General features: G+C 35.7%; 1 protein-coding gene across 1 annotated transcript in view; it reads right to left on the reverse strand.

Annotated features, from left to right (window-relative positions):
• LOC311440208 (transmembrane 9 superfamily member 3-like) overlaps positions 1-12,336 on the reverse strand; it is a gene marked incomplete at its 5' end in the record, with an annotated part of 43,356 nt that overhangs the window by 13,480 nt on the left and 17,540 nt on the right. Inside the window, 6 exon segments of the mRNA XM_084526800.1 lie at positions 1,665-1,795; positions 3,702-3,796; positions 6,372-6,538; positions 7,032-7,163; positions 9,125-9,202; positions 11,485-11,645. Coding sequence (XP_084382926.1) covers positions 1,665-1,795; positions 3,702-3,796; positions 6,372-6,538; positions 7,032-7,163; positions 9,125-9,202; positions 11,485-11,645 — 764 coding nt within the window.

Raw genomic sequence — 12,336 nt, forward strand, 5'->3', positions numbered from 1 at the left:
ACAAAATGCAGAAGAGCATATACCAGGCAGATGGAAGTAGCCACTTCATGTTAGTTTGGTCACCTTGGTTTGACAGCACTGTCAGCTGCTCTTGCCTACCTTCAACAGAAAAATCTGTCTCGAGGGAGGGATTAAGTCACAGAGAAGAGACTGATCCTACAGGTTCACTGGCAAAAAGCAATATGAAACGGCAAAGCACAGGATGCCATATTTAAGCATAGAGTTTTAGCAACCTTTTAGCTTGGTGATTCTTTTCAAACTCAGTATCTGCTTTTTCCAGTTTTACAGTACCGAAGCAAAAAGAGTTAATTCTTGCCAGCAGCTAAATCAAGAAGGGCGGCTTCAAGACATTCCAGGGCAAATGAAGTCATTTCTGAGTTTAGTATATTTAGCTGACAGAGATTTTACTTCCCGAAAACAAGAAATCAGCACCAAGTCTACAGCAGAGAATTGTGGAAGATTCACTACATTAAAAACGAAGGCAGAAAGATACAAAGGTATCTTATCCATGTAGCTAGAAACCTTCCCAGGGACTTCAGACTGAAGCACAACATGGTAATTTCAAACAATTTTCATTGCCTTCTACAAACCAGCTTCGTTAGTTAATTCAAAATCATTAGAGCATTATTTATTCTGATGAAGTTTCCAATCCATAACCCACTCCTACTAAAAGTTTGCTAACTCCACTGAAGTTTTATGACCAATTATAATGATTCAAACACTCATAAAACCTTGAGATCATTAAAATCACTGTGTATGAAGAGTCCTAACATCCCGATTAAGTGACCCTTGAAGATTTATATTCCCGTTTGCTTTTACACATACATGTTTCCATGATCTTAAAATACAAGTCAGTTGAACAGATTTACAAGACAAACTTCAACCCAGGTGGAATTCCCTTCCCTCAGCAATTCTGAGCTCCAAATGGGAATACAAGTGAGAAATCTGATATCACAAATGCTTGCTCAGCAGTAAAACAGAGCCTCTTTACACATGTCAGAGATGACTGTTGTAAACCTTTCTGACAGTACTGTACATGGCTGCAAGCTTAGGAAAGATAAATGAATACAATATTCCTTTGGGGCACAGACCAATTAATAATAGCAGACAAAGATAAAATTTTAACCTAACTACATGAAGAAGAGAACCACAAAAATTAAGCAAAAAGTTTATGCACATTTAACTTGATTTTGTACTTAATAGTTTTATAACAACTAATTCAATAAATGTATAAATTTTCTACGTAGGCAGGCACTAAAAATACTACTAATGAGGAAGTAACTATAACTAGCACAAACGTGAAAAGTAATGACTATTCCATCCAAAAAAGTTATTTTGTATTTTTTGTATTGCATTGTAGCTTATAGCCAGTTTGCACTGGTCATCCAGAAAAAAATCAAGTTACTAACTTTCCATGCTGTACTTCAGATTGACACAGAATGAAGATTAAACAGAAAGCAGAAGTGCCATTTTAAGCAGAGAGGACTGTTGCTGGCACCCAGTAGCTGTAGTGATTGAAACAAATTATACTTGAAGAACTTAAACCCTCTCAGAATACATTTCTAACTAGAAAGCTAAAGCTATGACTCATAATTGTATTTTGATTAAGAAGTAGTTTTCTTGTGTCTACAGCGGTGTTTAAATTCTCCATTAAAATGACTCACCATGGTTCCAAATGGTATAGCTCTTGAAGCATGATAATAGATGGCAATGAAGTTAATGAAGAAGGCAGTTCCACACACCATTGCCGGAATAAGGAAAGCTCCAATGAACATCTGCTTTATCCATCGCCTTCCTGTGTAAGAAGGAACATTCCAATGGAATTGGTAACTTTTTAAACAAAATACCAGCAAGCTCTCCAGAATTCAGGTGTTTATTTCCTCTCTCCCAAAAGATAAAAAAAAAAAAAGTAACAACATAAAAGGATACAAAAGCCAAGATTCAACTAACAGTTTTAATTGGCTCTTGGAAATTAGCAAGATGCAGCACATTAATCAATTTATTAGGCCAGGTGAAAAGACAAGAGGAAGAGATAGTGTGATCACTTTCTGGCTGGGAGCATATGCTGACTAAGCTGGCCAAAGAAACTGCAGTATGAAACCTAAGAGTGTATTCGGGCTACAGATTAGCAGTGACAGAGATAGCAGAACCTGTACGCACCCCAGTATTACAGCAGCACTGAAGTAGAGCTCTGCAGTGCTCTGGGGACAGCTCACTAGTACAACTGCTTTCAGGTAACACCTGCTCCAGGTTGTCTTCACCCAACTGTGCTGACTCCAGACATTCAGGATGCACTAAAGAACTGCCTATCCTTGGTATAAAGCAAAACACCACAGCACTTAACATACAGCAAAACTGAGCTGTGGTATCTTCAACAGTAGAAAAGTTAGAAGGGAAATTATTTCTAAGCCTCAGACATTAAGGAAACAGCAACACTTGCCAGTAGTTATTACCATATCTTGAGCTCTTCGGGGAGCTCTAAACCAAAGCACCTCTTGGGCAATACCTTAAAAATTTTCACTCTGTATTCCCTTCACCTTCTAAGCTCTTAAATACCGTGTATATATATATATATATATATATATATATATTAATTATGCAGAACATAGATGCACTGAATAGAAAACAGCCAGAAAAAACAGCACACACTTTTCAAGACCATCATATACATTTTCACCATAAGCCAACATTATAGCATTTCACAGTTTATTACATTTGATCTGGAGACGAAATGCAAATCTGGCTCAACTGTAGAGCAAAGTACAACATTTTAGATCAATAACTGATTTACCTACAAATCATTAGGTTGATATATACGACGCATGAATATAGACATCTAACCTCCAAACTCAGACTGGATTTCAGTACAGTTGACATTGAGTACTAACATGTTGTGTTAAGGAGGTACACATTTTTTGCAAACTCACCAGAATTATTTTCCCTAAAGCACTGTAGAAGATAATAGATACTGATTAGCCTCTCATTGCTGCATGGGGAATGGATGAAGCTAGTGGAACTACAAGGATGCCATTAGTCAGAACTCAGAGAGGTATGGTAGGAAGCACTTGAATACACACTGTCCAAATCTGTTATGTCACTTTTGTTGGGTTTCTGTTCTCTACCGATACTCATTTTCTATTTGGTATGTACAAAGCAGAGCACATACTGAAAAGGAGAAGAATCTTCTTCAAAAAGTTGCTATAAACACTTTTCCCTGCTCATAATTAATGTCCTAGTAGATACTGTACACTCATCCTTTCAGCGTTAGTAAACATAAACCCAACAGTACCCACTGAGGAGGGCTATGTAGCAGTCATCTGGAGATGACGTGAGCTGCTTAACAGCATACGTTACAGAAGCGGGAGAGACTGCACTACTCTCTGGATGTCATGATGCAAGCATAACTATATGAAAGAGTATAACAAGCAATTCATAAAAGATACAACTGCTAATAGCTCTTATTACCTTTAATAGTACTTATTACCTTTAAATTAACCAAATAGTTCAGCTATCTGTAGTTAGAATACACAGACAATATGGAATAGAAAATAACATGAAAGTTATATATTCAAAATATTTTCTACCTTAATGGATTCCATCTGAATGGCCTAACTCCATGAAGATATTCTATACCAGTGTAAATCAGAAAACATTTCCATTTAACAATGTACCAAAAGTGCTGAAACATGAAAACAATTTACCTCCTTGTCTAGCATAAAGACTTCCTCCAAAATATCCATTCACTGGGGATGTTGCAGCATAAACAAATATAGCTGTACTAAGCATTGATCCTCTCCTGCAAGAAGTGATTTAATAAATGAAATAGAAAAGCAAACAGTATTAGAGCGAAATGTAAAGTGTGCAAGTTTAGCTTATTATAAGTTAATAAAAAACTAGTAGTTTCGTGTAATATAAAATTAAAAATCAAGTGTATAAGTTGCTGAACCTAAATAAAAATGAGAACTATTTGTATTCAAAGCTTCTGGACAAATCTAATTCAATATGGAAAACAGAGGTGCAGCATACAACATTCTTTCCTAATCTGCATTTAATTTTCAGTGGAATTAAGTACAAAGTCTCAACTCAGACCAAAATACACTTGCATTTTGATTTGCATTAAGAACTATTTAATATTAAGCATAAGATTCAACTACTGTAGATAAAAGTTACTCTTTGCTTAGTATCAAGGCCAATGTTAACAAAAATAGACCAATTCTGAATGATGTTTCTGCCATTCCTCAGAAATTAACTTGTAAGACTGGAAGTGTTCATCTTACAGAAAATTAGAAAACCTGATTTAGAAACTATAATGAAGCCACAAATCAGCATGGAGTAGTCAAATCAGAAGAGTTTAGATATTTTGAAATTATCGCCTCATTAAGTGTTGAAGCACTCATTTTGGCATATCTTCTGAATCTTTACAGGCAAAAGCTAATAATTTTAAATTATAAAAACCATCCCAAAACACATTTTTAAAATGATATCTAAGAATAGCTAGACGTGTTATTCATAAATAGAGCTACTTCCCCACATCCCTCTGCTATCCTTTGGTAGCAAAAAGCAGCAGAAGAATTTCAATTTGCTGTATTATCTCCCCATTAGTTGCTCTGAGAGATTCCAGACTATTGGTATCTTGGCTTCTGAAGAAAAATTGCTTCTTTGAGTAAGGCAGGCATCCAGTAATCTCAGTCGTTTTTCATGACTGGAATAAGCAAACTAAGTAAATATACTTCTGGTCACACACACTCTAAAGGGATAGTATAGTAACATTTGTTTGTTAAAAAAATAAACATTTCTATTTAAGAAAACTGATATATTTTGTATTGAAAAAGCTACCGTTTTTCTGTTTTAAAAAGTTAGAGACCAGCTTTAACAGCTCTCCTGATTTAAGCCACTTTGGAAACACACAGAAAAACCCAGAAGATCAAGCACAATTTGAAGTAACATGTAAACACAGGCTACCCATAAAGTGACCAGCTCATCTAAAATTATCTCAAAATTTCTTATTCTCAAAGGTTACTCACTTATGTTTTAAATATTCTAATGGCGAAGTTGCTCAAAATACAATCCAGTATTAATAAATTAGTAGCTGACATGATCAAGTTCCATTGAGAGGCTTTTAGCTGGTATCAGGTGCCTGACTTCTAAGAGTTTTAAAAGACTTGAAGAACATTGATAGGCAATCACTCTGTACTTCTGGTTTACAGCATTTTCCAGCTTGCCCTGCTATTTTCCTCAACATACAAATTCTTTGTATGAGGTTTGGTCAAGTGCTCATTTATACACACAGAACTGAATTCACTAGGAAAGTAATAGAGACCTATTGCAATAAAAGATTAAGTATACATAATTTTTAAAATTATTGTTCCGATGCCTTTTACAATTGCTATTGTTAACGTACAGCTTCACTATAGTGTACAATCATTCTGCAATAGTCTCAATCCCTCTCTTAAAGGGCCAATATGCTGTACAATTTAAAAAGTGTATATAATCCTACCCAGAAATATGACAAATGGCACCAAAAAGAGAATAACACCCTATGAAAAATTAAAATATGCCAAGATACTGACTACAGAGTAGATCTGTAAACATGGCATTAAAAGGCAGCTAAATTCAAAAACAAGAGTTCTCTCTAGTGGTATATCAGAAGTATTACAGCTTGCTAAACCAATGGTTACAGGTGATATATATGCAAGGGAATGGGAAAAAAAACTCATACACAAAAAAAAAAAAACACAACAACTTTTCTCCTGTTTCCAAAATCAAAAGCAAGGTAGAAAAGTAGGTGAACCATAATTGGTGTGTTAAATTGAAACTGGAGTACAGCTTGTTTTAAGAAAGTTGCCTCCAGTCAGGACCAAAGACCACCTGCTGTTGGAAACTTTGCATGCAACACTGGCTGAGAAGCATCTAATTCAAAAAATGTAAGAGATTAAATCTCTAGTCCTGAGAGTCGTGTATAAAATTGACCTAATGCATTGTCACAGTAAACTCATACTACAATCTTTACAGAACGGGGAAAAAAAAAGTAACACAGGAAAATGCTGTCACTCCAGATGAAAACAGGAGTGAAACCAAGTACCTTCTAACACTTATTTCCCAAATAATCTACCAGCAATGCTGCAGAGGAGCAAACTACAGTTTCATAATGTCACTTGAAAAAGCTTAACAAAGTTAAAGGAGATCAAGTCATGTGACAATAGTACAAGAAAATGTCACAAAATCTTAAAAGAACTCCCCTAGATACTACTATGGATAATTTGCTAAAAACCCTTGAACACTTTTTCCAGACCAGTTAAGACATTAATTTTTGTAATTATTTTGTTCATTTAATCATTTATATGTGGGAGGCACAGCATAATTACACTTACTCTGTGTATAAATCCTCTATCATTGCAACGACAATGACTATAAGAGACACAGCAAAAATCTGACAACCAGAACCAATAAGCGATGAAAAGATTAGAGGATGACTGGATGGTCTAAAAACGTCTCCATGGACCTGCTTCCACCCATACTCATCACCTAGATCTCTGTCCTAGGAGCAACAACAACAATAAAAAATTAAGTCTAGTCATCACAATCAATGACAAACACACAAGCTAATCACATATTAAAGGTTTGATTTAGTAAAGCAACTTCAAGTGTAAGCATGACTTTCCTTCTAGATTCGATGCATTCAAGCGAGATGTTTACTCTTCAGATGCTTATTAAGATGCTAAAAATTACCATCTAAATGCAGGATGCAGTAAATTCTATTAGATTCCCTCCCTGCCTCCAAAATCTTCTGAAGCGCTTAGAAGTAAAAGCAGGCTTCTATTACACAGTCCGTATGGACCCCATTTAATCTAAGTGTGAGTATGAACATTAACAGAGTAGGAGCATGTTACAAAGAAAACCATTAACAGTTCCAAGACACATGTGGGGAGTTTTCTGTCTACCCAAAGAAAGCCATTTAATTGCAGCTAACACCATAAACATATGAAGAGAAATTAGTAAGCCTGAAATAAAAATGTCAATGCAGATCTTACCATATCATCCATTTCTTCTTCCTTGCTGTATCTTGCATAATCTTTTCTCAAAGTTCTCATTAATATCATAGACACTAGGCCAACCAGAAAGATCACCATCATGAAAGAATTGAAAATTGAAAACCAGTGAATCTACAAAAAGAAAACACATCCTGAAGGTTCAGAACCATAAACGTGTTTCAGATTTGTTCCAATACAGGTATATCACTGATTAACAGAACAGCTTATCAGTACTAGCTAAGTAAGCAACACTAATGTAAGCAACACTGGATTTGCATAGTCCACTTACGCCCCACTAAAACTGGCCTGTGAAACACCACACAAAGCTTTTCAACAGCCAAACTTCCCCATGACCAAGGTACCACAGTTTAGTTGAGCACCAGCAAAGTTTGAACAACTCCATGCATGCTCCCTTGGGCAAAGTAAAGGCAACACAATGTACTGCTGCCTTCCTAAAGAGGTTTGCATTAGGAAAAGGTATGTTCACAATCAGAAAACCAACAAACATTTCCTTTGCACAGGACCAAAGTATGGCCTCTGACAAGCATGCTTTCTATTTTTTATCAAGCTCCAAACAGAATGTAAAACTTCTAATTTTAGCAAGAAGTGTAGCTCAGTATACAACCCTTAAGGAGACTGCAGTAATAGGTTTAAACCATCACAACTGTTATTATCAACTGGTTTGGGCTAATCCTTTTTGCTTTGCATTTACTTCAGTCAGAACTGTACATACCGTAGTTATTCAGTTGTAGTTATTCAACTGACAAGCAGTAGAGTTATACAGCTGTGTCCCTGAAGTTTCATCACTCCTGAGCATGTGAACGTATCTACTTGAATTGCCTAGTATCTGCTGCACACTTGAAGTTTGCACGCAGACATTTACTGAAGCACTAAAGAAAACTGGAGCCACCCTATTTAAGCAACATAGCTGCCATTTAAAACATACATTCTTAGACCTGCCTGTCTTGTTCTTGTTGTCCCAAAACACCTTACCATTAATACAGCAGTCCAGTAGGCTCCAGTCTGCATCAATACACCAGACTAACAAGAATTAAATTTCACAACATCAAGTAAATAGAGGAACATTTCTTTGCCAGCTGCTGAATGGGATGAAAACTTCAGATGTACAGGCCAGAAAGACATGAGGAACAATAAACAGGGGAAATAATTAACCTGAAGATTTTTTTTATTTTATCAAATAACCCTCCATTGCCTAGTAGCTCTATGCCTTATCAACTGAGGTTCTTCAGGTCTGTTCAAAAAGAGTTGTTGTTGCAGTCCTGGATTCTACATAGAAAGCTTCTACATTGCTTACTGTACTTCAACTGAAGTACAAGAGTGCTACTTCAATTAAGTTAATTTTGTAATTCTCAAGCAGTTTACAACGCAGCAATATTGAGTTTAAGGAATCCAGCACAATTAAGCTTTTTGTAAAACTGAAAACACGTTGGATGGCCAATGTTTCAATCAAAGAATTAAATTCAAAGTGTTTGTGAAAGATTTTATTCAGAGAGAGTTCCAAAGTTCACTTTATGATTAGGTGTGATTGTTTCAGATTATGTTTTTATATTAAAAAAGTACAGCTTCCCACCTCTGTGCCACCAAATGCCATTTCACAAATGTGCAAAGGGAAAAGGAGGCAGAAGCCAGTTTGCCAGAGCATACAACAGGCAAGCGATTTAAAGAAAAAGTAACCCTAAACCCAAAAATGTTCCTTTCTAAAAATTGCAAACCACCTTTTGGCCTGAAATTCAGAACAGCAAGGTGATGGGTGATTTCAGGACGTTTAACAATACAGTGCGTGATGATATATATCTGCCTCAGTGTAGAAGACAATTCAAACCTAAAATAAGAATGCAATTAAAAAAAAAAACAACACACCATACAACCAAGACACTGATGGAATAAATGTAAGGTCCAGAAATAAATTCATCACTGTTTGCTTCAAACTGGTCGCCCTGACTCACTTTCTCCTTAGAAGAACAGTAATGGGAGCAAACATTAAAAAAAAAAAAAAAATCCATGACATCTTCTGAACTAACACACCCATTTTAGAGGGTTATTTTGTAAGGTTGTCTTAGAACAGTACATACTCTGTGCTGAAAGAAAGATGGGTCAAGGTACTTGTCAAATCTGTCTTCAAATTTCACATCTGACTTCTTCCATTTCACCTAAAAAGAGAAAAAATTTACACTTGAGAAGCTTGTTATAATATTCAGTTATACCCACATGCAGAAACTCAAAACAAATTTTTTAAATCATCCAGTTTAGATGTTTTTCTAAAGATTGCTTTCTGACTGCAGGCTTCCTTTCTCAACATTTCCACGTACTGACTGGTACAGAAAGAGGCTTGTGGAGAACGTTACCAGTGTTGCAATGAGTGATGAAAACTTCCTCTACTTCTGCTACCCCCATAGCAGGTGAAATCCGTCTTGCTGCTATGCACTGAAACTGGTATTCAATGACATCAGCATCTTGTACTCAAATTCTCTGAGTACAGTGCCAAAGAAAAAAAGAAGCAGTCCAGCAGAAGTGAAGGAGATGAGAAAAATTAAGATTTAAAACAGATGCTAAGAAGAAATAAGAAGGGCATAAACTGAGATACAAGGAGCCTGGATGGAAACTGGATAAAAGGGTTCAAGGTGGACCCAAAAAAGACAGCCATTAAAATTTTGAAAGCTACAAGCTAAAAAGCTGCCACCTAAAATCTTTAAGGCCACATCATTCTGCAAAGTAAACACTTCAATTAGCAATAAACAAGGCTGAAAACAATTGCAAAAGTATACATTTATGGCCATACTATCACAGAGTAGCACCATATATTACTGCTGTCAATTATTCCCTAAGCTCCACAAAGCACTGCTTTGGATTTGGAAGTGTTAACTGTGCTGATGAAGTTGCTAATATGGTACAAAAAGTATTTTTCAGAATCCTTCACTAGGTTGTTTTTATTCAATTTCTAAATGCAATTCCAGAAATTAAATATAAATCTACGCCAATATTTTTTCAAAAGCATGCTGAGATTAAGAAACATCATGATTTTTATTGTTCATGAAACTAATGCAACTCTGTTTTGCATATTTTAAATACACAATAAGCATCTATCTTTTCTAGAAGATGCTTTCTTACTCACTATAGAAGAAAGCTCACAAGCATAGCTGAATACCCCTATCACTCACCACAGTCCTGTGACATACTAAAACTGAAAGAGATTATACGCACTCTGGGGTATGATATTAATGTTATCAATTCAAATTACATCATGGTTCAAGATTAACAGCTCAAAACTTTGAGCACTGTTCAGCACTGCTTTAAGTAGACGCCTTTCTCATTACAGCATCTGCCATTAAGTAGCACTGCTTAGATTAAGTCCGCCAGATACAACTCATGAATCAAACACCACACATATGCCAGCCCAGCAACTGTCCAGTGGTGCCAAAAGAGATGAGAAGATAAGTCTTGAGCTCTGTACACCAAAAGTATTTAAAAGAAACATCTAATGCTACTTTAATTACTGACAGCTACTCAGCACTGTCCAGCTCCAAATTAAGAGAGCAAATGGATTTCATGATGCTGGTGGTATTTGAAACAGAAAATTGCAAAAATTCTACTGCCTATTTTGCAGCAGGAACTTAACTCGAGAAAGCACAGATTAAAAACAACTACCTGTGCTTCAAACAGTACAACTTACTCAAAATAAGGCAAATATAATAGCGGCAAGAATATTCTCTGAAATAATCTTATGCTGACATCTACTTCAACATTCTGTAGAAAAATGATGCATTAAGAACTAGTTTCTGTATATGTGTGGTGAACGTGAGATAAGTAATCCATTAGAGATTTAAGTAATGTCAAATAATCAAGAAAGGGAAAAAAAATAAATCATTATCACAGATCAGCAAACACAATTGATTCATTACCTTTTATCATAACAATTCAATACAAAAGCAGAAGGCTTCAAAGAAAACTTTATAAATAAGGCAATACAAATAAGATAAATTTCTACTGCAACTGCAAAATAAAGTAAGCATTAATACTAACTGCCAGCAAAATACAAAGGTTTATAGTGAGTTTTGCTCCTAGCTCAGAATCCAGCTCAAGTTTATGTTGCAGATGTTCCAAACATTAAGGAATTGTGTAGCTTCTTTTGGGTCCTCTACAGTTCTAGACTCCATATCTTTTTGGACATCTTCCTTTCCTACCAAAGCACTTTTCTTCAGACTATAGAAGCTTTGGTAGGTTTGAAGTACTTCAAAAACACTCATTTTACATATACTCTTAATAAACCTACTGAGATTTTTCAGTAATGAAAAAAATATTTGAATTAGTGAAGACACATCTTCCTCTAATATAACTTTACAGCCATACATAGCTGTAGGTACACAAGTAACTATTTTAAAGCTCTTTTACCATGTAAAGTTTCTTATTACACATGCATCACCAGATTACTTACTGAATACGACATCTGGATTTTTGTGTTTGGCACCAGTTTCACCTTTCCTTCACTGGTCAGATTGACATCCACAATTCTATTGCCATTGTAACCAATTTCAAGTTTTTTGTAAGTCCAAAGGTAATAATCTTCCCCGTTTTCATCTGCTTCTCCAACAATACCTGTACAGGAAACGAGTTTAAGCATCTATTACAGGTATGCTTTTCAAAAATTATGTAATTATGCTTAAAAATACAGATTACAAAAGTTTTGGCAGCTATAAAATAATATTGCTACAGTAAAAAGAGAACACAGAGACCTTATATTCCTTCTATCAACTGCGATTGAAGGTGTGGTCCATGTATTGAAGTCACCTGCAAGAAGCCCTTTGCAGCAGCATTAAAACATCAAAGCACACAGCTACAAACACTGCACAAGCAACAAAAGAATTAGTGACAATTCCTCTGATTTAATAGACTTCTTTATGGACTTCTCACCTGAAGAAGAACTAACTGAACACAAATTTAAATTCTGTGAATATAAGCTAGTCCCAGACTTCCATATTTTTTCATCTCCTTGTTCAGTCTATCCCTTCACTCACTCCCCTTCCTTTTCAGAACTCTGCTTTCATTCTCTGCTCCTTAGTTGATCCCCCAGAACACAGTTCTTGCTCTCACTTGCACACAAGTTTCTGATAGTTTCCCAAAAAACACAGTTCTTAACTACTCTCTCTGTTACTTTCACAAAAAAAAAAAAAAAAAAAAAAATCATTTACTTGGAAGATTTTTGGTCACCTCCAATGTTGACCACTGCTCAGAAGCTCCTGAAGCAGAGCTCACTTGTTGTTAGCCATGATTAAGTTATTTTTCAATA

The sequence above is a fragment of the Aythya ferina genome (genome assembly GCF_964211825.1).
Source record: "Aythya ferina genome assembly, chromosome: 7".
In the NCBI taxonomy this organism is placed as follows: Eukaryota; Metazoa; Chordata; class Aves; order Anseriformes; family Anatidae; genus Aythya; species Aythya ferina.